At 38.9% G+C, this 24,639-nt stretch overlaps 1 protein-coding gene across 1 annotated transcript; it reads left to right on the plus strand.

Moving 5' to 3' along the window:
• The first annotated feature begins 1,926 nt into the window (after nt 1-1,926).
• Nucleotides 1,927-24,424, plus strand: LOC101261294 (auxin transport protein BIG). Its single transcript, XM_004233609.5, has 14 exons — nt 1,927-2,167; nt 2,252-2,358; nt 2,461-2,626; nt 2,719-8,807; nt 11,343-11,960; nt 12,062-12,242; nt 12,542-12,776; nt 12,876-17,426; nt 17,510-17,732; nt 18,287-18,691; nt 19,394-19,537; nt 19,815-20,840; nt 21,566-22,072; nt 23,282-24,424. Exons 1-14 carry the CDS (start codon nt 1,927-1,929, stop codon nt 24,101-24,103), a joined length of 15,315 nt encoding a protein of 5,104 aa, XP_004233657.3. The 3' UTR covers nt 24,104-24,424.
• Nucleotides 24,425-24,639: the final 215 nt, after the last annotated feature.

Genomic DNA, 24,639 nt, shown 5'->3' on the forward strand with positions numbered 1-24,639 from the left:
AGCTCGGTAAAAAATGTATAAAATATGTTTATGATTGTATAAATTTTGTACAACATACTGGAATAAAAACTAATATAAAACTATAAATTATGAGTGTTTTTATAAAAAATATAACGTTTTGAGTAATTTTTTTTTAAAAATCAAATATTGGAATTTAAATCTAGTTTTTTCTAGAACTTGGATGTTGGATGCTGGATGTCTATCAAATATATTTGTCAAATAATAACAAATTATATGACCAGATATCAATTTTTATTTTTTTCCAAATATATTTGTGGCTAAAGGGACCATAAAACTTGGATTTCAAAATTTAGTAAAAATTTAAAGGCAAATAAATATTTAAAAATAAAATTTTAAATCTAATCCAATTTTATAAATCAAACACCAATTGAAATTTAAATTTAGATTGTTTTATTGTTCGGCAGACTCAAATATACTAAGAATTGTCTAGATTGAATGAATCAAAAACCTTATGTCCAAAAATGATTGTGTCTCCGTATATTGAAGATTAAGATTTTGTAAATTATGTTGAGTAGTAAAAGTTAATGAGAAATAGAGGGAAGATGAATATTTTTTGGAAAAGATTCTATTATGCTTAAAGAAAAGACATATTTTCATCATTGGTGGTGGTAAAAAAAAATGAAAGAGGGACTCCTCGCGCCGTTGTCGTTGTTTGCTCGGGTTCGACTTCGAAAAATAATTGAGAGATTATTTTTTTGACAAAGTGTATTTTAATTATTTAATTAATTAGCCAAAATGACTCGACCAGATTCGGATCTGCGCGATTCATCTCACTTGAAATCTTTTCCATTTTATTTGAATTTTCCGGCGGTGGAGATGAGTGTTCCGAAAGGTTACAACTCATGAACAACCATGACCATTTGAAAGGTTGCAAACTTTCATGAATGTTCGTGTGGATTCTGAAAGGTTGCAACATTTTAAAACTAATGCTATTGGCTATAAATACCTTTGATTTCTCATATTTCTGCTTACAAATTTTTTGACTTTTTTTTCTTCTGTACAAAGTTTATTCATGTACTTTACTGCCGTTTAGTGGCTCACTGATACTATTATTTTGAGTATTAATACATGGTGGATAAAATTGTTCTATCCCGAAAGGCTATATTATAATTCAAATCTCAAATACTAGAGGAGAATAATTTCTTAAGAAAATATTGTGTATTTAGTGGATTTAATTTTTTTTTCACTCTGCTTCATATGTTTGTTACAGATTTTGATACATATTATAATAATTAATTTTTGTTAATTAATTTATATTATTCACTATGTGATTTAAACTTTGAAAATTTATAATTTTTGAAAAGTAATATTGTTTTAAACATAGATTGCATAACAAGATTAACATTTTTGGAAATTTCTCTTAAAACTAAAACAAATCTTTAATTTTGTCAAACATTTTTCCTTTATATTTTTTCATTTTTTTTTGAGATAACTTCGATTGAGTGATTTACATTTAAAAAAAAAAAAGATAAAAATAAAAAATGTTAATGTTGAATTATTTGACAATGCATCGCACTTGGCATCACACTTTCCAAAAAATGACAAAAAATTTCCAAAGAATGACTTGGAGACTACTCTAGAGTCGCATTTTCTAATATACTCATATCTTTTGATTTCTTGCTTTAAACCGACTTTACAAGTAATTTTTCCTTTTATGACTTCACCAGTACTAATTTTACACGTACAAGACTTTATTCATATTACCCTCAAGAAATTGCCCAACAAGTTCTAAACCTTCAACACTTCAATCTTAAATCTTTCCCAGTAAGTTCACATTTCAATCTCAAAACTCTTTCTTTGCATAGTTCAAACCCTATCTATTTCTTCTGAAATAGCGAGAGCTCTCTGCTCTCCGATCGATCATACTGTAATGCACTGATAGATTTCTCGTAATAAAAAAGAGTTATGGCTGAGATCGCCAAGCTCGTCGATGTTCTCTCATCAGGCGATGATCTCTCTAGAAGACTTCGCGCTGATTCATCACTCAATCTAGGGTTCCAGAAACTATGTTTAATTCTCCGGCAATCAGTAGAACCCACAGCCGATGATGCCAACAAGTTAGGGCTTCAACTTTGGGATCAGTCACAGATTCAAGCACTAGCTTCCCTCGCACTTGCGCTTGTCAACTCCACTCGATCTTTATCAGGTACTGTTAACACTTTATCCGTTTATTAATTTGATATAATTAATAGAAGTTTTATTGCGTGCGGCTTATTTGATATTATCACAGTTGAGCGAGTTGAACCTGTAATTGTGGTGGCTATTCAGCTTTCTGTAGAGTTTGCCTTGTGTTGCCTGGAAAAATGGATTTGCAACGGCGATGATTCAATGTTTCAGGTATTAAATTAAGTACTCTGTCTTGTTATCAAGTTCTGCTAGGCTGTTGTTTATGCACCATATTTGTGCTATATTTAATTATTATGTTCTCTCTACTTTCAGAGTTATATCCTGCAGCTATTAGAAATAGCACTAGTTGATGAAACAGACAAAGAGCTTGATCTTTCACAGCCATGCTCCTCTAATGTTAGCATGGATATGTTGCCAATAGCTGTAACTGAAGATAGTGTTAGTAAATGGCAGGACGATACAAGATGCATGCTTCAAGGTACTCGTGACAATTTGTAATTGCGTCATATGTTGAAATCACCTGGTATATAATGTTCGTTTAACAGTTTCTTATTTTGTTTCATTCTGTAGGGGGGAGATGTTCCAAGGAAGAAAAAACAGCTGATAGCCTTCTAATGACACTGGCTTCTGAATGGATGCACCCTGACAATGTGGATACAGCCACTATTGGGCAATCTGTTCCTTATGATCGTAATAAATTGATCGATTTGTCTCAGCATTGGGCACTTGTACATTTGGAATGTGTTCATCGTCTTGTTACTGTTTGCAAAAGCCTTTTAAAGCTTCCAGTTCCATTTGATGAGAAGTTTCCCTTTCCTAATTTGAGGAAGAGATTTTCATTTTGTGTGAGAGTATTCAAGTTACTGGGTAGACTTACTAAAAATAGCTCATATGCTCACTTTGATCCCAAGTTATTCCAATCTGTTGCTTCATTCACTGAGGTATTGCCCACCCTGTTCAGGCTGGGTTTTGATTTTGTAATTGGAAATCCTGCAGTTGAGAGTGGCTTTGAAAGTCAAGTAATGCTGTTGCTTGATGAGTTTATTCAGCTTGTACAGGCAATTTTCTGCAATACGTATGTGTTTCAAAACATTCAAGCATGCATTGCAGCTGCAATTTTTGATCATTTGGATCCTAATCTGTGGAAGTACAGCAAGAGTGCTGCTGCTAACCTGAAGCCTCCTTTGGCCTACTGCCCCCGTGTGGTTTCTTATGTTCTCAATCTCATTTTAGATGTGAGGAATAGAACATATCAGCTATTTGAGTACAAGGGCCTTGATGGTGAAGGTGCAAGTGCCAATCAACTTGTGGAGCCTCCTTCATGTCAGGTTCACTCAGCCAAGGTCAACCTGCTGAAGAAGCACTCGGCGGAGGAACTCTTGAGAATAATATTCCCACCATCAGTTCAATGGGTGGACAATCTAATGCATCTGCTATTGCTACTTCACTCTGAGGGTGTCAAATTGAAGCCTAAATTGGAGAGGTCATGTTCCAGTGTTACCAAGACATCTGTTATGTCCGAGTCCGAAAGCACCATTTGTCATGAAGATGAAGCCCTCTTCGGCGACCTTTTTTCTGAGGGTGGTCGTTCAGCAGGTTCTGTGGATGGATATGATCAACCTGCTGTTGCACCTAGTTCTAATATAAGCAATATGCCCATTCAGGCTGCAACTGAATTGCTCAGCTTTTTGAATGATAGCATTTTTTCACATGAATGGTGTGGTCCTGTATACGAAGATGGGTGCAGGAAATTTACAAGCCACCACATTGACATTTTGCTTTCTATACTCAATTCCGAATGGTGTGATGCTGAAGAAAGAGATCAGGATGATGGGATAGCTCTAAATGAACAAATAAAAGTTAGTCATAGGCATCTCGGTGACATTTGCCTTGATCTGTTCCATAACCTCCTGTCGCGTCATGTTGTGTCTGATTTAGTTGGAGAATCACTTGTTGAGAAAATCCTGGTTATTGAAAATGGTGCTTTTGCTTACAATGATCTAACTCTTGGTTTACTTGCGCATGCTGTTGTGTGTCTGGTAGATTCTGCTGGCAGCAACTTGAGGACCAAAATTTACAATATATTTGCTGATTTTGTGCTTGAAAAGGCAAAAATTATATGTTCGAAGTGTCCTAACCTGAAGGAGTTTCTGGAGATACTTCCCTCGCTGTTCCATATTGAGATACTGCTAATGGCTTTTCACCTATCTTCAGAAGATGAGAAGGCTGTTCAGGTTAATGTGGTGTCCTCTACTCTTAAAGCCGCTGCTGTTCCCTCCAATGGTTTTGATAGTACGCAGTTGTCATGTTGGGCGCTATTAATTTCACGGTTGATAGTAATGCTTCGTCATATGGCATTTTGTCCCCATGTTTGTCCATCATCCCTTCTTTTGGAGTTCAGGACCAAGCTGAGGGAAGCTGCTTCTTCAAGATTGAGGCCTCGTGTCAGAGGCAGCCATGCTTCATCTTGGGTCTCAATTTTGTTTGAAGGTGTAGTAGGTGGTTTTATCAAAGAAACACCTTTTTACAGTGCTTTGCTAAGTCATCTGATTGATATCGCACCTCTTCCACCATCTGCATGTAGAGATGATCCCACAATAGCAAGCCTAGGCTTGTCCTGGGATGAGATGTGTGCCTCCTTTTCCAGGATACTGAGGTTCTGGGAAGGTAAAAAACCTGAAAAAGTGGAGGACCTGATAATTGAGAGATATATTTTTGTGCTTTGTTGGGATCTACCCATCTTGAAATCCACATCGGAACATCTGCATCTTTGGCTAACTAGTGCTGAAGTTCCTGAACTCTCAAATGCTGAGCATTTTGTTTACTTTAGCCAGTCACTTGTGGGTGAAATGAGGAAAATAAACTACAAACCTTTTTCGGCTATGTTGCTGGAGTTGGTTCATCGCTTACATGATTTATACGTATCAGAAAATGTGAGAGAACTTGGATGGGATTTTTTAAGGGCTGGATCTTGGTTATCTATGTCACTGTCATTGCTTACTGCTGGTACCACTGGACACTGCTTGAATAAGTCACTAGATTCTGCTGTTTCTATTTCATCAGTGCAGACATCAAGAGATGGTAGATTTTGTGCCTTCACTGAAGGTGTTATTTCTACTTTAGTTGATGCCAATCAAGTTGAACGGCTGATTAAAGTATTGTCATCTTTGCTGAAGAGATACCTAGAAGTTTACCAGAGAGCTTTAATTATGACGATCGACAGTGATCAGCTCTTGGCCAACCGATTTTCACCTGCAATGTTATTTGTGCACACTGGTTTTGATAAATGCAAACAGGATGAACTGCTTGAGAAGATGGGTTCTGATCCGTGCCATTATAAGCCTCTCTATGGAACTTTGTCAAAGCTGGACACAACTCTTAAGAAGTTATCTTTAGGAGGTCACTCTAAAGTTTTATGGGAATCTTTGTTGCATGGATTCCCCTGTCTTCTTCAACCTCCAAGTGGGGTTCTCCTTTCATCTATTCTTAATGTTGCAGGAGTTGTGAATTGTATAGATGGGCTAATGAAGGTCATTGATGCTAGAGGAATAGCTTGCTTGGAGTCACAGGTCATCTCACAGATTCTTGAATTGGTCTGTAGGATCAAGTGTGACAGGATATTTGAAGACCTTCATGGAAAATGTAATGCTCTTTATCAAAGGTTGACTGAAGGTTCTGGTGGTGTTGACTATAGTAGCTTATTCATATTAAAACACATGGAGGAGTTTTTAAGGTGTGTTAATGAGAGAGATGGTGCTGATTCTAGCGACATTTATGATGTTCTTGTTGTCAAGGTAATTGATATTGTTGATAGCTTAAAGAGAGAGCCTTCCAGAATTGGGGTTTTGAGTTATTTCCTCTCTCTCGAGGACGTCTCCGGACAAATTAAAGATCTTTATGGTTCACAACGTGGTGATTTGTTGGTTCTGGTTGATGCTCTAGACAGATGCAACTCTGAGCTTGTCAATACCAGGGTTCTCAACTTTTTTGTTGATCTTTTATCTGGAGATTTATATGCTCATGTCAAAGAGAAGTTGCAGAAGAAGTTTCTTCATATGGACATGGTCTACCTGTCAAAGTGGCTTGAAACCAGGCTTTTAGGAGCTGAATCTAGTGGAATTGCATGTGCAAAAGGAGCTTCAGTTTCTCTAAGAGAATCAACAATGAACTTCATCACATGCCTGCTGTCTCCTCCCCCTGAAATCCTGTCCCAGGAACTGCATAAGCATTTGGTGAAATCTATGCTGATTTCACTTGATAAGGCTTTTCTGCTATTTGACTTCACAGTAGCCAAATGTTATTTTAATTTTCTTGTTCAGCTTTCCGGAGGTGAAAATTTAATCAAGCAACTTATGCGGCAGACAATGTTGCTGACTGAGAAGCTGGCTGGTGATGAGAATATGCTTCAAGGGCTGAAATATCTCTTTGGTTTCCTGGCAAGTGTCTTGAGCGATTGCTGTTCTGCTAAGAGTGCCACAGAACGATCGTTTGTGAAGTCTATCTCTAACAGTAGTTCTGTGGTGGGGTCTGAATCTACTAGATCTGTTGGCTCCAGGAAGAATGCAGATGCTTTAGTCCTTTCTGCCAGTCAAGGTGGGTCCGCATCAATTGAATGTGATGCAACTTCTGTTGATGAAGATGAGGATGATGGAACATCTGATGGTGAGAATGGTAGCCTGGACAAGGATGACGAGGAAGATAATAACAGTGAAAGGGCCCTCGCTTCTAAAGTTTGTACATTTACGTCCAGCGGTAGCAATTTTATGGAACAGCATTGGTACTTCTGCTACACATGTGATCTGACTGTGTCTAAAGGCTGTTGCTCTGTTTGTGCAAAAGTTTGTCATCGGGGTCATCGTGTGGTCTATTCTAGGTCCAGTCGCTTCTTCTGTGACTGTGGTGCAGGAGGTGTTCGTGGTAACAGTTGTCAATGTCTGAAACCTCGAAAATTTGCTGGAAGCAACACTACAGCCAGTCGTGGTGCTAGTAACTTCCAGTCTTTTCTGCCTTTCACAGAAAATGGAGATCAACTTCCTGACAGTGATTCTGATATCGATGAGGATGTTTTGGTGGAAGCAGAAAACTCTATCAAGATTTCTATTCCAAAGGATCTTCAAGATGGGATGCCAATCTTATTAAATGAGCTTGATCTTGAAAGTTGTGTGGTGGGACTTTGCTCTTCATTTTTGCCTTCTATTACAAGCCGGAGAGACTCTAGCCTTTCTAGGGAGAAGAAAATTTTCCTGGGTGATGAGAAAGTACTGTGTAACAGTGTTGACCTTTTGCAATTGAAGAAGGCATATAAAAGTGGATCGTTAGATTTGAAGATAAAGGCTGATTATTCAAATGCCAAAGAACTTAAATCTCACTTGGCTAGCGGTTCTCTTGTTAAATCTTTACTCAGTGTTAGCACACGAGGTCGGCTTGCTGTTGGAGAAGGTGACAAGGTAGCTATATTTGATGTTGGACAGCTTATTGGACAAGCGACTGTTGCTCCTGTGACTGCAGACAAGACCAATGTGAAGCCTCTTTCTAGGAATGTTGTCCGTTTTGAGATTGTAAATCTCATTTTCAATCCTCTTGTAGAAAATTACCTTGCAGTGGCTGGCTATGAAGATTGCCAGGTTCTCACGGTAAATCATCGAGGTGAAGTGAGTGATCGTTTAGCCATTGAACTCGCTCTACCTCTACAAGGTGCTTATATTAAACATGTAGACTGGGTCCCTGGATCTCAAGTTCAACTAATGGTGGTCACCAACAAATTTGTTAAGATATATGATTTATCCCTTGACAATATTAGTCCTGTGCACTATTTCACTTTGCCTGATGACATGATTATGGATGCTGCACTTATTATGGCTTCACAGGGTAGAGTGTTTCTGATTGTCCTTTCAGAACATGGTAGCTTGTACAGGTTGGAGTTGTCGTCATCAAAAGGAAATGTCGGGGCCAAGCCATTGAAGGAAATTCTGCAAATTGAGGGTAAAGAAAGACATGCAAAAGGTTCTTCCTTATATTTTTCGCTAATGCATCGGTTGCTCTTTTTGTCCTTTCAAGATGGGACCACCTTGGTTGGCCGAGTAAATCCAGATGTAACTTCCCTAATAGAGGCCTCTGCCATATTGGAGAATGAAACAGATGATAAACTTCGGCCAGCAGGATTGCACCGGTGGAGAGATTTATTTGGTGGCAGTGCCTTGCTTGGTTGCTTCTCAAGTTTGAACTCAAATGCTGCATGTGCTGTCTCATTTGGTGAACATGAAGTACTCGTACAGAACTTGCGACATTCAGTGGGTTCAGCATCTCCTGTTGTAGGGGTTGCTGCTCATAAGCCTTTGTCAAAAGACAAAATCCACTGTCTTGTGTTACATGAAGATGGAAGCCTACAGATATACTCACATGTTCCAGCTGGTGTCGACTCTGGTGTCAGTGCTATCAGTGATAAGGTTAAGAAGCTTGGCCCTGGGATCCTCAACAATAAGGCTTATGGAGGTGCAAAACCAGAATTTCCACTGGATTTTTTTGAGAGAGCTACATGTATAACGCAAGATGTGAAGCTGAGTAGCGATGCTGTAAGGAATGGTGATTCTGAAGTAGCTAAACAAACCCTGGCTTCTGATGAAGGGTTCTTAGAGAGTCCCAACCCTGGAGGATTCAAGGTAATTTTATATTTGTCTCCTAATTCATTGAATTTGCCTCTGTCTAGACATGGTTGTTCAAGATTCACCCTCTGAAGTGGAGAATGTTTCACAATTAAAAAGGTTAAAAATCGGATTTAAGTTATGATTTGAAAGTTCCAATCTTTATTTTTGTGTTTGGTGGTCTTGACTACACAATTTCGGTGTTTTGAGTAGAGATGAGAGCACGACCATATGAGGTTGTCATCCTTGCTTTTGCCTGTTGAATCTGAAATGAGCTAAGGGCTCGTTTGGTTAGGAACAATTTATCCTGAGATTTATTATCCCATTCTCTATGTGGGATAAAAATAACAGTACAATCCCGGGATAAGTTATCCCACAATTTTATCCCAACCAAACATTGGATAAACTCATCCTAAACTTATTCTAGTATTAGTTATCCCTTTATCCTTCCTACTAGACAAGGAAGTTATTCCTAACAGTGCATTGTTTTGATGGGAAATTGGCTGAATTTGTTATTTACTGGAAAGAGAGTGCACTGTTGAGTTTGGACAAAACAAAGAAGTAGGTCTTATGCACGAAATTATATAAGATCCCTTTTTAAGATCAGCCATATCTTTTGAACTGAATATGATTGAATGTTGGATTGCATTGGCCTTTTTTTCAAGATAAGGCTTCTAACTATAATTACCACTATACACATAGGCATATTTCTATATGAGTGCAATCGATATTATTTATAGTCCTCGTAAGTACGGTAAGACAGTAAACATAGTTTTCGACTTTGACTTACCTATAGTTTCTTTTTGAAGTTGGTAATGTTGTATTCTCCAACATTGTGTTCTCCACACCATGTAAAGAGAAGCCTGATATTTAAGTGGAGAAGGGTGAAAGGACGGGCTCATTATCCACCGAGTTTAGAAGGCTGTATATTGGTCCAAAGGGCGGGTCACAAATGGATTTCTCGGTTATAAAAAAAGTGCTAAAAAGAGGCTAGATTATTGACAAAAAGCCTAAAAGATCAACTATTTGTTCAACATCTTCTACATAATGTTCTTTACATATAGTAGAGAACTGTGACTTCAAACTTTCAAGAAACGTCTCAATTACACCATATTAACACATCACACAAAAAAAATATTCAAGAAAAGCAAAAGCAATAGTTAATAATCACCATAAAAATGACAGCATACCCTAGGATAGAAGTAGCAGAACAGTTGGTTGGTAGATTTCCTAGGATCTATGTAATTATGGTTTAAGCTTGTAAGGTTTTGGAGGTAGCCAGCATACCCTTAATGCTGAAGAATACAACTTTAACTTTATAAAAAAAAAACCCATAGAAATGAGATTTCAATCAAGACGAGCAATTACTATAAAATTTACATATCCTAATAAGAAAGAATCAAAATGTTTACAACTCTAGCAGGTGTGGTCTAGTGATCAATGCAGTGGTCAAGTGCAATGAGGTCTCATATTCAAATCCTAGCAACGACAAAAACATAAGGTGATCCTTTTCATCTGTCCTATCCTTGGTGGCCAGTTATTGACTGGAGTAGTATCTTTATTAGTCGGAAGGAATTAGTCTCCACTAGCGTCATTCGAAGAACGAACATGAAAAGGGTTTTAGGATAGATGGATGCGGCCCAATAACTAAAGCTCTTTCTACTTCTTGTAGAATTCTCTTCTCTTTAGGGTCCAATTCTTTTTGGGGTATGGTTGAATTTACTAGTTGCAACGAAGTTCATAAATGACTAGATTCTCCCGGAACGCTAGCTAAGCTAATCTATCCAGTGGAATTAGTGGAATTATTCATGGTGCGTGAAAGTTGGCCTAGACATAAAAAGAATTAGTGTATACGGCTCTTAACGAAAAAATTAAATAAAATAGAAGATAGTTAAAAGAAATACTATTTGTTTCAACTTAAGTACTTTAACTTTATCCCAAAAAAAAATACTTTTAGTTGAAACAAATACCACGACACTTTTGAAGATGACATTAAATGAGGTTTAAGTTGTACTAGTACTATTTGATTATTTTGACTTGTAAATATTTGTTAGTTCTAATCAAACATATGATTATTTTGTAAGTCCTTAATATTCCCTAACGAATTAAATTTAAGATTTTTGACCTTTTATTAGATTGTATTTTGATTAAAAAGTTATTATTATCTATAGAATAATATAATATATATTGATTGTATAATTAATTTAGAATTTTGGTACATTTATTATTACATCACTTATTTTAAATTAGTAACTACCTCCAATAATTTTTTTTTCCAATTATGTTGATCTTTTCTTGAACATGCACACCAAATACCGTAGTACAGACACCACGATATTGATATTTTGGCTTCGGTATGATAATTCAAATGAAGCAAAGCATGTATATCCATACCTGATGATGGCATGATGCTATGGATTGCATTTTTGATGCACTCTGTTTTGGAATCGTTGTCTTTATTTTCATTAAATTAGCATGCTAACTTTTGATGCACTCTGTTTGGAATCTAGATCATAGCCGTCTATAGCTTTCTAATGTGTGCCGTTATTCCAGGTAACTGTTTCCAACTCAAATCCTGACCTTGTCATGGTTGGTCTGCGATTGCATGTGGGTAACACGTCAGTGAATCACATACCTTCTGAGATAACTGTATTTCAGAGAGGGATAAAATTAGATGAGGGAATGCGTTCTTGGTATGATATTCCGTTTACAATCGCCGAGTCACTCCTTGCTGATGAAGAATTTATAATATCTGTTGGGCCTACATTTAGTGGATCTGCTTTACCCCGCATAGATTCCTTGGAAATTTATGGCCGAGCTAAGGATGAATTTGGGTGGAAAGAGAAGATGGATGCTGTTCTTGACATGGAGGCTCGTGTACTGGGTTGTAATTCATGGCCTGCTGGATCTAGGAGGAAGTGTCGTGCAACACAGTCTGCATCACTGGAGGAACAGGTTGTGGCTGCTGGACTGAAGCTTTTATCAAGAATCTACTCGTTGTGCAAACCACAAGGTTGCTCAAAAGTTGAGGAAGCTAAAGGGGAGCTGAGCAAGTTGAAGTGTAAGCCATTGTTAGAAACAGTATTTGAAAGTGACAGAGAGCCTCTGTTGCAGGCAGCTGCCAATCGCGTTCTGCAAGCTGTCTTCCCAAAGAGGGAGATATATTACCAAGTAACTGCCTGGACTATCTGTCTGAAATGAGTGAATTAATTTTGCTCTTTCTCTGTTTTTGTCAAATATTTTAACATGATAGGAGATTTCTGTCTGAATAGGTTAAGGATGCCATCCGACTTGCTGGAGTTGTGAAATCCACCGCCATGCTCTCATTAAAACTTGGCATGGATGGGACCACTTCTGGGTGGATTGTGGAGGAATTTACTGCACAGATGCGTGTAGTTTCCAAGATTGCACTGCATCGTCGCTCAAACCTTGCGTCTTTTCTTGAGATGAATGGTAATTTTTTTTTTGGTTTACTAATAACTCTTTGTATTAGTATCCAATGTCGCACACCCTTAGATATGGTGTGATTTGATTGGGTCAAAATAATGAAGGGCATTGTTTCCTTCACTATTTTGATCAACCCCTTCTCCCTCAATTCTCTCTCTCCTCCCTTATCTGTTTGTTTACATGTCTCTTGTCACTCTTGACAACTTTAGAAGCAATTCATTATAGCATATCAATCTTTGCCTTCAGAAATCAATTTTTGGGCTTCCTTCCATGAGCAATTCCTTAATTGTTCTTTTTGAATGTAGGTTCTGAAGTTGTTGATGGACTCATGCAAGTCCTTTGGGGAATTTTAGACATAGAGCAACCAGACACACAGACCATGAACAATATTGTTGTGTCGTCTGTCGAACTTATCTACTGTTATGCTGAGTGTTTAGCATTGCATGGAAAAGATGGTGGCAGGTCTTCTGTTGCCCCTGCTGTTTCATTGTTTAAAAAACTGCTTTTCTCTGCCAATGAGGCTGTTCAAACATCCAGCAGGTTGTTATAGCTTTTGAATCTATTTCTCTGAAAGCATTTCTGTGATTTTTTCATTTTTCATTTGCTTATGTCTCCAAATCTTCATTTCTTTTGTTCCAGCTTGGCTATATCATCAAGATTCCTTCAAGTTCCATTCCCCAAGCAGACAATGATAGGTACTGATGACGCGGAAAACTCATCATCTGTTCCTTCGCGAGTTGATGCTTCCGCTGGAGCTAGTGGAAGTACTCAGGTCATGGTTGAAGAAGACTCCATTACATCATCTGTTCAATATTGTTGTGATGGTTGCTCTACTGTCCCTATCCTAAGGCGAAGATGGCACTGCACTGTGTGCCCAGATTTCGATTTGTGTGAGGCATGTTATGAAGTGCTAGATGCAGACCGTCTCCCACCACCACATTCTAGAGATCACCCTATGACAGCTATTCCAATTGAAGTGGAAACATTTGGTGGGGAAGGAAGTGAAATTCACTTCACTAATGATGATTTAAGCGATTCAGGTTTGGTGACAGTTGCATCTGATGTTGGCATGCAGAGTTCTGCTCCATCAATCCACGAGTTGGAACCAACTGAATCGGAAGAGTTTTCAGCTTCAATACTTGATCCTGTTACTATTTCTGCTTCCAAAAGAGCTGTCAACTCTCTCCTTCTTTCTGAACTACTTGAGCAACTGAAAGGATGGATGGGAACTATTTCAGGAACTGGGGCTATTCCAGTTATGCAGCTCTTCTACAGATTGTCTTCAGCTGTTGGTGGACCCTTTGCTGGCAGTTCAGAACCTGAAAGCATAGGATTGGAGAATTTGATAAAATGGTTTTTGGATGAGATAAATCTGAATAAACCTTTCACATCCAGAAGCCGCACCCCTTTTGGGGAAGTCACAATCCTGGTATATATGTTCTTTACTTTAATGCTGAGAAACTGGCACCAACCGGGAACCGATGGCTCTGCAACTAAATCTGGTGGTGCGGTGACTGAAGCGCATGACAAAACTGCTTTACATATCTCAACTCCTACTTGTGTTACTGCTTCATCTACCTTAGATGGTCAAGAGAAAATAGACTTCATCTCTCATTTACTCCATGCTTGTGGCAATCTTAGGCAGCAAGCATTTGTCAATTATCTGATGAACATTCTGCAGGAGCTAACTCAAGTTTTTAAATCTCCATCTGTTAGCACAGATTCATCTTCTGGATTGAACACCGCTTCTGGTTGTGGTGCTTTGTTGACAATCCGCAGGGAAGTGCCTGCAGGTAACTTCTCTCCATTCTTTTCGGACTCGTATGCAAAATCACACCGAACAGATATATTTGTGGACTACCATCGGCTGTTGTTGGAAAACACTTTCCGTCTGCTCTACAGCTTGATACGACCAGAGAAACACGACAAGGCTGGAGAGAAAGAGAAGCTCTACAAGATGCCTTCTGGTAAAGATTTGAAGCTAGATGGATATCAGGATGTTCTTTGCAGCTATATCAACAATCCTAACACCAGTTATGTTAGAAGGTATGCTAGGAGGCTTTTTCTGCATCTCTGTGGTAGTAAGACACACTACTACAGTGTTCGAGACTCTTGGCAGTTCTCAACTGAAGTTAAAAAGCTCTATAAACACATAAATAAATCTGGTGGATTTCAAAGTTCAATCTCGTACGAGAGAAGTGTGAAGATAGTAAGGTGCCTAACAACCATGGCTGAAGTCGCTGCAGCTCGTCCTCGAAATTGGCAAAAGTATTGTTTAAGGCATGGTGATGTTCTTCCTTTCCTTTTGAATGGAATATTTTATTTTGGGGAGGAGTGTGTAATTCAGACGTTGAAGCTTCTGAATCTGGCCTTCTACACTGGGAAGGATAGCAGTCACTCATCACAGAAGGCTGAGGTTGCGGAAGCTGGAACAGCTGTAATTAAATTAGGTTCACAGGCCCCTGAAACTAAAAAGAAGAAGAAGGTAGAAGAAAGTGATTCTGGTGTTGAAAAAACTCAGTTGGATATGGAAGCAGCGGTTGATGTTTTCAGTGGAAAAGGTGATGTGTTGAGGCAATTTGTTGACTGCTTTCTATTGGAATGGAATTCAAGCTCCGTGCGCTCAGAATCCAAATCAGTTCTCCTCGGCGTCTGGTACCATGGGAATCTGGCATTCAAGGAAACATTGTTAACTGCTCTTTTGCAGAAGGTAAATTTTTTGCCAATGTATGGGCAGAACATCATTGAATTCACAGAACTTGTTACATTATTGTTAGGGAAGGTTCCCGATCATGGTGCGAAGCAACAGAGTGCTGAAGTTGTAGACAAATGCTTGACCACTGATGTGATTAGTTGCATATTTGACACACTCCATTCACAAAATGAGCTTTTGGCTAATCATCCAAACTCTCGAATATACAACACTTTGAGTGGTTTGGTGGAATTTGATGGTTACTACCTTGAGAGTGAGCCTTGTGTAGCCTGCAGCTCCCCTGAGGTTCCCTCTAGTAGGATGAAGCTTGAAAGTTTGAAGTCAGAAACAAAGTTTACAGACAACCGCATCATTGTGAAATGTACCGGTAGCTACACCATTCAGAGTGTGGCCATGAATGTTCATGATGCTCGGAAATCCAAGTCAGTGAAAGTTCTGAACCTTTATTACAATAACAGGCCTGTGGCTGACTTGTCAGAGTTGAAAAACAATTGGTCCCTTTGGAAGCGTGCAAAAAGCTGCCATCTTGCTTTTAATCAGACCGAGCTGAAAGTTGATTTTGCCATCCCAATTACAGCATGTAATTTCATGATTGAATTGGATTCTTTTTATGAAAATCTTCAAGCTTTGTCTCTCGAGCCATTGCAATGTCCCCGTTGCAGTCGGGCTGTGACTGATAGGCACGGTATTTGCAATAATTGTCATGAGAATGCCTATCAATGTAGGCAGTGCAGGAACATCAATTATGAAAATCTTGATTCCTTCTTATGCAATGAATGTGGATACAGCAAATATGGTCGGTTTGAATTTAATTTTATGGCAAAGCCAAGTTTCACTTTTGATAGCATGGAAAATGATGAAGACATGAAAAGGGGGTTGGCTGCAATAGAGGCAGAGTCGGAAAATGCTCATCGTAGATATCAGCAGCTTTTAGGATTCAAAAAACCTTTGCTGAAGATTGTGTCTAGTGTTGGTGAAAATGAGATGGACTCTCAGCAGAAAGATTCAGTTCAGCAAATGATGGTTTCTTTGCCTGGACCTTCATGCAAGATAAACCGTAAAATTGCTCTTCTGGGCGTCCTTTATGGTGAGAAATGCAAAGCAGCATTTGATTCTGTCAGTAAGAGTGTTCAAACCCTCCAAGGTTTGAGGCGGGTTTTGATGAATTACCTGCATCATAAACAATCAGATAATGCTAGTCCAGCCTCTAGATTTGTTGTTTCAAGGGTACCGAATAGTTGCTATGGTTGTGCTTCAACTTTTGTCACCCAGTGTTTGGAGATATTACAGGTGCTATCAAAACATCCGACATCTAAGAAGCAACTTGTTGCTGCTGGTGTTCTGTCTGAGCTGTTCGAAAATAACATCCATCAGGGCCCTAAAACAGCTCGTGTCCAAGCTAGAGGAGCTCTTTGTGCCTTCTCTGAGGGTGACACTAATGCAGTAGCTGAGTTGAACAGTCTAATACAGAAGAAGGTAATGTATTGCCTTGAACATCATCGCTCCATGGACATTGCGTTGGCTACCCGTGAGGAGTTGTCGCTGCTTTCTGATGTGTGTTCATTGTCGGATGAATTCTGGGAATCAAGATTAAGAGTCGTTTTCCAGTTGTTATTTGCATCTATCAAGGTGGGAGCTAAACATCCTGCAATATCTGAGCATGTTATTCTTCCTTGCCTGAGAATCATATCTCAGGCTTGTACTCCTCCAAAGCCTAACGTTGTGGACAAAGAACAAGGAGCAGGAAAATCTTCTCATGTCACACAAGTGAAAGATGACAGTTCAAATGTTTCTGGATCTAATAGCCTTGTTACTGGGAGCAAGTCAATGTCAGGATCATCAGAGAAAAGTTGGAATGGCTCTCAGAAGGCTCAAGATATACAACTGTTGAGCTATTCTGAGTGGGAAAAAGGAGCCTCCTATCTAGATTTTGTGAGACGACAGTATAAGGTTTCTCCGGCTGGAAAAAGTGGTCAAAGATCTCGTCTTCAGAGGCATGACTATCTTGCGCTGAAATATCTTCTCAGGTGGAAGCGACATGCTTCAAAAACAGCTAGAAATGAGATATCATCATTTGAGCTGGGATCATGGGTTACAGAACTCATACTGAGTGCTTGTTCACAGTCTATTAGGTCAGAGATGTGTATGTTGATTAGCTTACTCTGTGGCCAGAGTTCATCACGGCGGTTTCGCTTGCTGAACTTGCTCATGTCTTTGTTATCGGCAACTCTTTCTGCCGGAGAAAATGCTGCTGAGTACTTCGAACTGCTGTTTAAAATGATAGACACGGAGGATGCTCGTCTTTTCTTGACTGTATGTGGTTGCTTAACAACGATATGTAAGTTGATCACTCAGGAACTGGTCAATGTTGAAAAATTGGAGAGGAGCCTGCATGTTGACATATCTCAGGGATTTATTCTTCATAAACTTATTGAGCTCCTTGGCAAGTTTTTGGAGGTTCCAAACATCAGATCCAGGTAGTTACTCTTCACATTCTTAATATATTGAATTATTCACTGACATATTTGCTGATCAATATTCCTCGACTGTTCTCATGTAGATTCATGAGAGAGCATTTGCTTTCAGAGGTTCTTGAGGCTTTAATTGTGATAAGGGGCTTGGTTGTGCAGAAGACAAAACTTATAAATGACTGTAATAGACTTCTCAAAGATCTTCTTGACAGTCTTCTGCTAGAGAGCAATGAAAATAAACGTCAGTTCATCCAAGCATGCATTTCTGGTCTACAAATTCATGGAGATGAGAACAGAGGCCGAACTTCTTTGGTGCGTAATGAATTTCTTGATTTTCCCCCAAAGAAAAAAGCTGCCATATTCTTTTTGTGGAGAAAATATTCTGTTTTGTGAATTGGTTTCCTACGCTTGCTTTCTGTTTCTTCTTTAAAAATTGAAAATGTGTGCAGCAGATCTGATTTCCTTTTTAGCTGTGCAGTTGACAAACTACTTATTTGGGATAGTAATTTCAATACCAATAGAACAATTTTTACATGATTTCTTGAATTTCTTTCTCCACAAGTTTCTTCATCAGATATTCCCAGGTTCAATTTAGAACATTTAACATGCTTTCTTAGTTTAAATTATATTGCCGGAAAGTTTGTTCTTTAGTTGATTATTGGGGAAGACCATTTTATCAAATAGATTGAAGCCTTACTTTTCCTTTTGCTGATACTTGATCATTGCCTGGATTCCTGTTTATTTTGGTTTAAGGAGTCCGTTCAATTTCTTCCTCCTCTAAAAAGAAAAAAAATTCTTCCTCCACTATCTGCTCGGTGCTTAGTATTTTAGTTGGTGATTTTACATTCTTCTATTTTATCATGCAGTTCATCTTGGAGCAACTCTGCAATCTGATTAGCCCATCAAAACCAGAGCCGGTGTATCTTCTGATCTTGAACAAGGCTCATACACAAGAAGAATTTATCAGGGGATCAATGACGAAGAATCCATATTCAAGTGCTGAAATTGGTCCCTTGATGCGTGATGTCAAAAATAAAATCTGCCAGCAACTTGATCTCTTGGGTCTGCTTGAAGATGATTATGGCATGGAATTGTTGGTTGCTGGGAATATTATCTCTCTAGATTTGAGTATTGCTCAAGTCTTTGAGCTAGTATGGAAGAAATCCAATAGTCAGTCTGCAAGTGTAGTTGCCTCAACAACTTCTCTTTCTTCCAGTGCTGCTATATCAGTTCGAGATTGTCCTCCAATGACAGTGACCTACCGACTGCAGGTTTTCTTGTTTCTTTTTGCTTCCATTGTATTGTAGAATGTTGTTGATGCAAACCTTAAAACATACCCAGTGTAATCCTGGGGTTGGGGGAGGTTAGAGTGCACGCAGACCTTACTACCTCTTAGAGATAGAATGGATGTTTACGATAGACCCTCAACTTAAATAAAGCCTATCAAACAGTTTGGAAAAGGGATACAGATATTGGAACAACAACAACAACAAAATAGCGTCAAATGGACAGTACTACAAAACAACAGGAGAGCTAGTAACAACAATAAAATACTGCAATAATTGGCACACCAAAAAAACACCAATGATAGCCGAAATTGAAGATCAAGTAACTAGGGGAACTGTGCTAATACTATTGCTAAGAGGGAGGGTCCAAGTATAACCACCAAGCCTATCCGCAGGGAGGCAAGAGAAATTCTCAACTACCAACTAATTCTACCCTAATACACGACCTCAGAACGTCCTAGGATAGATCAAGATGTGCCATGTCCTGTCTAATCCCTTCCCCCGCCCTTCCACCAATACTTGGGGGACTTTTCGGCCTGCCTCTACCTCTCCTGATGCAAACCTAAAGTTCTTTTCATGGATCTATTATGTTGGTTTTGTCCTTAAAAAACCTGATTTACATCTATGCTTGATTGGCATTTGTGTAGCTTCTTTGGTAAGCTAACATTTCCTCGGTCTTTTATTCAGGGCTTAGATGGTGAAGCTACTGAGCCCATGATTAAAGAAATTGACGAGGATAGAGAGGAGACCCAAGATCCAGAAGTGGAGTTTGCGATAGCTGGTGCAGTGCGGGATTGTGGTGGACTGGAAATTCTCTTAGGCATGGTTCAGGTATATAAGTATTTATTCAAACTTTAGCAGGTTATTCATTTTATACATGTAACTGATTTCCCTTCTAGTATTGCTTGGTATTCCTGCTTTTGCTTTGGTTTTTATTTCCTGTTGTTAGAACTGGGGTATATTTGGATGTTGGGTTGAAGAGACTGCGCAAGAAAGGTTATACATTTCTGTAGCTTAAACAAATGACATACTGGTGATAAATAAATCATGACAAATTCTGCTTGTGACCTTGTGCATGTCTTGATAATGGTTGATTTTGATTTTGCAGCGTTTGCAAGATGATTTCAAGTCCAATCGAGAGCAGTTAGTTGCAGTGCTTAATTTGCTCATGCTTTGTTGCAAGATAAGAGAAAATCGGAAAGCATTGCTAAAGCTGGGAGCTTTAGGCTTACTTCTTGAGACTGCTAGGCGTGCTTTCTTTGTAGATGCCATGGAACCAGCTGAGGGTATTCTTTTGATTGTGGAGAGCTTAACACTAGAAGCAAATGAGAGTGATAACATCAGCATTACTTCTGATGTAGATGTAGTCTCCAGTGATGAAGCAGGTGCTGGTGAACAGGCAAAGAAAATTGTACTACTTTTCCTTGAAAGATTGTCCCATCCATCTGGACTTAGAAAGTCAAATAAGCAGCAGAGGAACACTGAGATGGTCGCAAGAATATTGCCTTACTTGACGTACGGGGAACCTGCAGCAATGGAAGCTCTTGTACAGCATTTTGAACCTTGTTTACAGAATTGGCGCGAATTTGATAGGCTGCAAAAACTTTACGAAGACAATATGAATGATGAAACAATTGCGCAGCAAGCTTCAAAGCAAAAATACACCCTAGAGAATTTTGTTAGGGTTTCAGAATCCCTCAAGACAAGTTCTTGTGGAGAGAGGTTGAAAGATATTATACTGGAAAAAGGGATTACTGGGGCTGCAATCAGCCATCTAAAAGAAACCTTTGCTTTCACTGGACAGGTTGGTTTCAAATCAACTGTGGAGTGGACCTCGGGTTTAAAGCTTCCATCTATTCCTCTTATTTTATCCATGCTGAGGGGTTTGTCGATGGGCCATTTAGCAACTCAAAAGTGCATAGATGAAGGAGGAATCTTGCCATTGCTTCATGCTTTAGAGGGTGTCGCTGGTGAGAATGAGATTGGAGCCAGGGCTGAAAACTTGTTGGACACACTGTCTGACAAAGAGGGAAAAGGTGATGGGTTCTTAGCTCAGAAAGTTCACCAACTACGTCATGCGACAAAGGATGAGATGAGGAGACGAGCATTGAGGAAGAGAGCAGAATTACTGCAGGTTCCTTGCCATCTCACTTTACTCTTAACTCCTACTTTACTATTCTTAATGTCCTTTGCGTCTTTATTTTTGTGTTGGCTTGACTTAACACTACTGATGTGTTGCGTAGTAATGAATGATTAAATACCACTTGTCCTCATCTGAAGCATATTTTATGGTCAAATCTTCCCAGCAAAATTGCACATCATAGCCTCCTGTTTGGTAACAAAGCATTTCCAGAACTAGAGATCCTTAGGTGACGAGTAGACATAACATGAGGCATGAGCATTACTTTAAGAATATTTCTTAAGTAATTGAAACATTTTGCTAAATATAATTTAAAATTGGAAGTTAGAAGTGTCTGTCTTGAATGTAAGAACTGATATTGAGACGCTGTGGAATTGTACAGAAGCTTATCAACAGTATCTATCTCTTAGGAAGATGATTGATACTGAAGCTAGAATTTTTTCAATGTAGGTCAGTGGTTACTTCATATTGTTATATGTAGATGCTAAAGTAGAATAGTTTTCTGTCAAGCATCTAATCATTCTCTGGCAAGAATATCTTTTTATCTAGTGACACAATATGTTTCTTCCCTTCCAATTGTTCCTTGTGATTTATTTAATGAAGCTTCTTAGATGTCTTTTAGATGCAACATTTAATATCTAACAACTGAGGTTATAAATGTTGTTTCGGTTGGGCCAATATCGTAACTAAGGAGATTCATCTCATTTTTATGGTACCAGGGACTTGGTATGCACCAAGAACTGTCCTCAGATGGTGGTGAACGTATTGTTGTTGCTCGACCTATCTTGGAAGGTTTGGAAGATGTTGAGGATGAGGAAGAGGAAGGCTTGGCTTGCATGGTTTGTCGTGAAGGCTACCGCTTGCGCCCTACAGACTTGCTTGGTGTTTACACTTATAGTAAACGGGTTAATCTTGGTGTTGGAAGCCCTGGAAATGCTCGTGGGGACTGTGTTTACACAACGGTCAGCCATTTCAACATCATACATTTTCAGTGCCATCAGGAGGCTAAACGAGCAGATGCGGCCTTAAGTAAACCTAAAAAAGAATGGGATGGAGCAGCCCTTAGAAATAACGAGACACTATGCAATAATCTTTTCCCTCTGAGAGGTCCATCAGTACCAATAGGGCAATATATACGCTACGTTGACCAATACTGGGATTACCTGAATGCTCTTGGGCGTGCTGATGGAAGTCGGCTCCGGTTGTTAACTTACGACATTGTTTTGGTGAGTTTCTATCTTTGTTATTCCTTTCTATCATGTTTTCATCTCTCCACTCCTGATCTTCTCTTTTTATCTCTATCCCTCTTTTTTCTTTATCTTTTTCTTTTTTAAGAAGGTAACATATTTGTGTATTCCTTTACACCAAAAATCAAACAGCGCTAAGCACATCTTCTGGAATAGTTGGCTTTATCTTGAAAACATCTTTGGTTTCTCTCTTCTCGAACTGTCCCCAAATGCAAACTGGAATATTCTTCCATCTCATTTTGTGAATTGCATTACTGCCTTCTCTGTTCCAGCCTCTTTTATTTTAATCCCTCCCTTTCCGTGTGGTTGGGGTCGAGGAGGGAGGAACGGTTTTGTTGGACGATGAGGTAGGTTAGGGGTGTTAAATGGGAGGGTTGGGTTAATTTGATTCCGAAGGTCTGCATACACTCTACCCTCCCCAAATCCCACTTTATGGGATTTCACTGGGTATGTTGTTATTGTTGATTTTGTGTGATTCCTATTTTGTTGATTGAGAAGGTTAAATTGGTTCAATAAAGTACGAAAAAGTTCTTGCACTTTTTGAGATTATAATTTTGTTCATATCATTCTTGAAAGAAGATCTGAAAACTTGGTCAAAAATGTGTTTCATTTTCTCTAAATGGCAAATGGACTTCCCTCCGGATGGAAAAATGAGACCTCTGTTTTGCTTTCTAAATCCTTTTCCAATTTATTCAACTTTAATTATAATCAATTTATTCTACTTTTTCCCATCGTGATTTGATAGAGTAGAATATTCGCAGAAAGGTAAGAATATGTGTTGAACATATTCCAAATCAGACCATCTGATGTTTAAAATTTGACAGCATTAAGGTCAGAAACATAACTAAGTCAACATTACCTCTGTTAGAACTTGGAAGTACAAAAAGTCGAGAACCCACAAGCTGCTTAGAAATTTATCATTCCTGCTGGGGTTCAAAAGTTGCTAATAGTCACCAACTTGGATAATTAATTATGACCTGTTGCATTGGGTCTTAAAACGTTAGGTAACACTTGTATCAAACCCAATCTGACCCAATATTTTGATGGGTCAACCCATCTTGACCCAATCAGTTCAAGCTTTGGCGGGTTACATATTCTTGGGCTGATTTTTCCACTTCTGAAGTAGGTGAAGCTTCTTACAACAGAGACTGTTGATTTTAATGCAAATCTTTTTTGGGTGACATGCAGATGCTTGCTCGATTTGCCACTGGTGCTTCATTTAGTGCAGATTGCAGGGGTGGTGGAAAAGACAGTAATGCTCGATTTTTGCCTTTCATGATGCAAATGGCGCGTCACCTTCTTGATCATGATTCTTCTCAGCAGCATATCATGATTAAGTCTATCTCAACCTATTTAAGTTCTCCTGCATCAGAATCCAGAGCCTCCACTACCTCTGGAACTCAGACTTCCGCTGGTACAGAGGAGACTGTCCAGTTCATGATGGTTACCTCACTTCTTTCAGAATCCTATGAGTCGTGGCTGCAGAATCGCGCTTCCTTTTTACAACGAGGTATATACCATGCGTATATCCAGCGGACTCATGGTAGGCCTGTGCCTCGCTCGTCCCCCAATATGTCTGGGGCTTTGAAAACAGAGTCGGGAAGTACAAGTACATCTGCTTCTGAGGCTGGGGGATCAATTGAGTTATTCTCAACTATTCAACCAATGCTTGTCTACACTGGTTTGATAGAACAACTGCAGCGCTTCTTTAAGGTAAAAAAATCATCTAGTGCGACCACCTTGCGAACCCAAGGGACTTCCAAGAATGTGGAAGATGATGACGAGGGCAGAAAGCTAGAAGGCTGGGAGTTAGTCATGAAAGAGAGACTATTAAATGTTAAGGAAATGGCAGATTTCTCGTCTGAACTGTTATCGTGGCTTGATGACATGACTTCAGCAACGGATTTCCAGGAGGCATTTGATGTTCTTGGTGTTTTGAGTGATGTGCTTTCTGGGTTCAGTCGATGTGAAGATTATGTACATGCTGCAATCAGTGGTGGGAAAAACTGATCCATCAAAGGTGTTTCTGTGACATGCTTTCTGGGTTCAGTCAATGTGAGGATTATGTACATGGTGGCGGGCCAAACAGAGAATTTGTCGAAGGCTCACTTCGGTTAAGTATTGTATTCCCTAGTCTTCTTACTTCGATATATGTGGAATATTCTTTTGTAGGTGCGTCTTTTATTCCCTTGTTACACGAATTGCGAGTGAGCCTTCTGAGTTTTGTTTCTCAATGTAGTCGAAGTGTACATCTTTCTGTATCGACCATAACTTAAAACCAGTAAAATAGCCCCCACTTTGGGCAGCAAAAAATTTAAATAGTTTTGTCTACTTGAGTAGCACAAACATTTTAAATTCAAGTTGATATATTTTAATCATTCCAAATACACCACAAAATCAATATAGATACAAGCAGACCAAACAATTATTGAATAAGTATATTAAGGACATCGATTATGAAATGGTGCAAAGAGATGTCTTAATACATAGAATAAACAAAAATTATTCTCATGTCAAGTTTGGAGTCATTATGGATTTTCCATAGT

The sequence above is a fragment of the Solanum lycopersicum genome, chromosome 2 (genome assembly GCF_036512215.1).
Source record: "Solanum lycopersicum chromosome 2, SLM_r2.1".
Lineage (NCBI taxonomy): Eukaryota > Viridiplantae > Streptophyta > Magnoliopsida > Solanales > Solanaceae > Solanum > Solanum lycopersicum.

Excerpts from the sequence above, each read along its gene's own strand:
- LOC101261294 (XM_004233609.5), top strand. The coding sequence starts at position 1,927 with ATGGCTGAGATCGCCAAGCTCGTCGATGTTCTCTCATCAGGCGATGAT. Across the intron at positions 8,808-11,342 it reads CCAACCCTGGAGGATTCAAG|GTAACTGTTTCCAACTCAAA; the intron begins GTAATTTTATAT and ends CCGTTATTCCAG. Across the intron at positions 11,961-12,061 it reads AGAGGGAGATATATTACCAA|GTTAAGGATGCCATCCGACT; the intron begins GTAACTGCCTGG and ends CTGTCTGAATAG.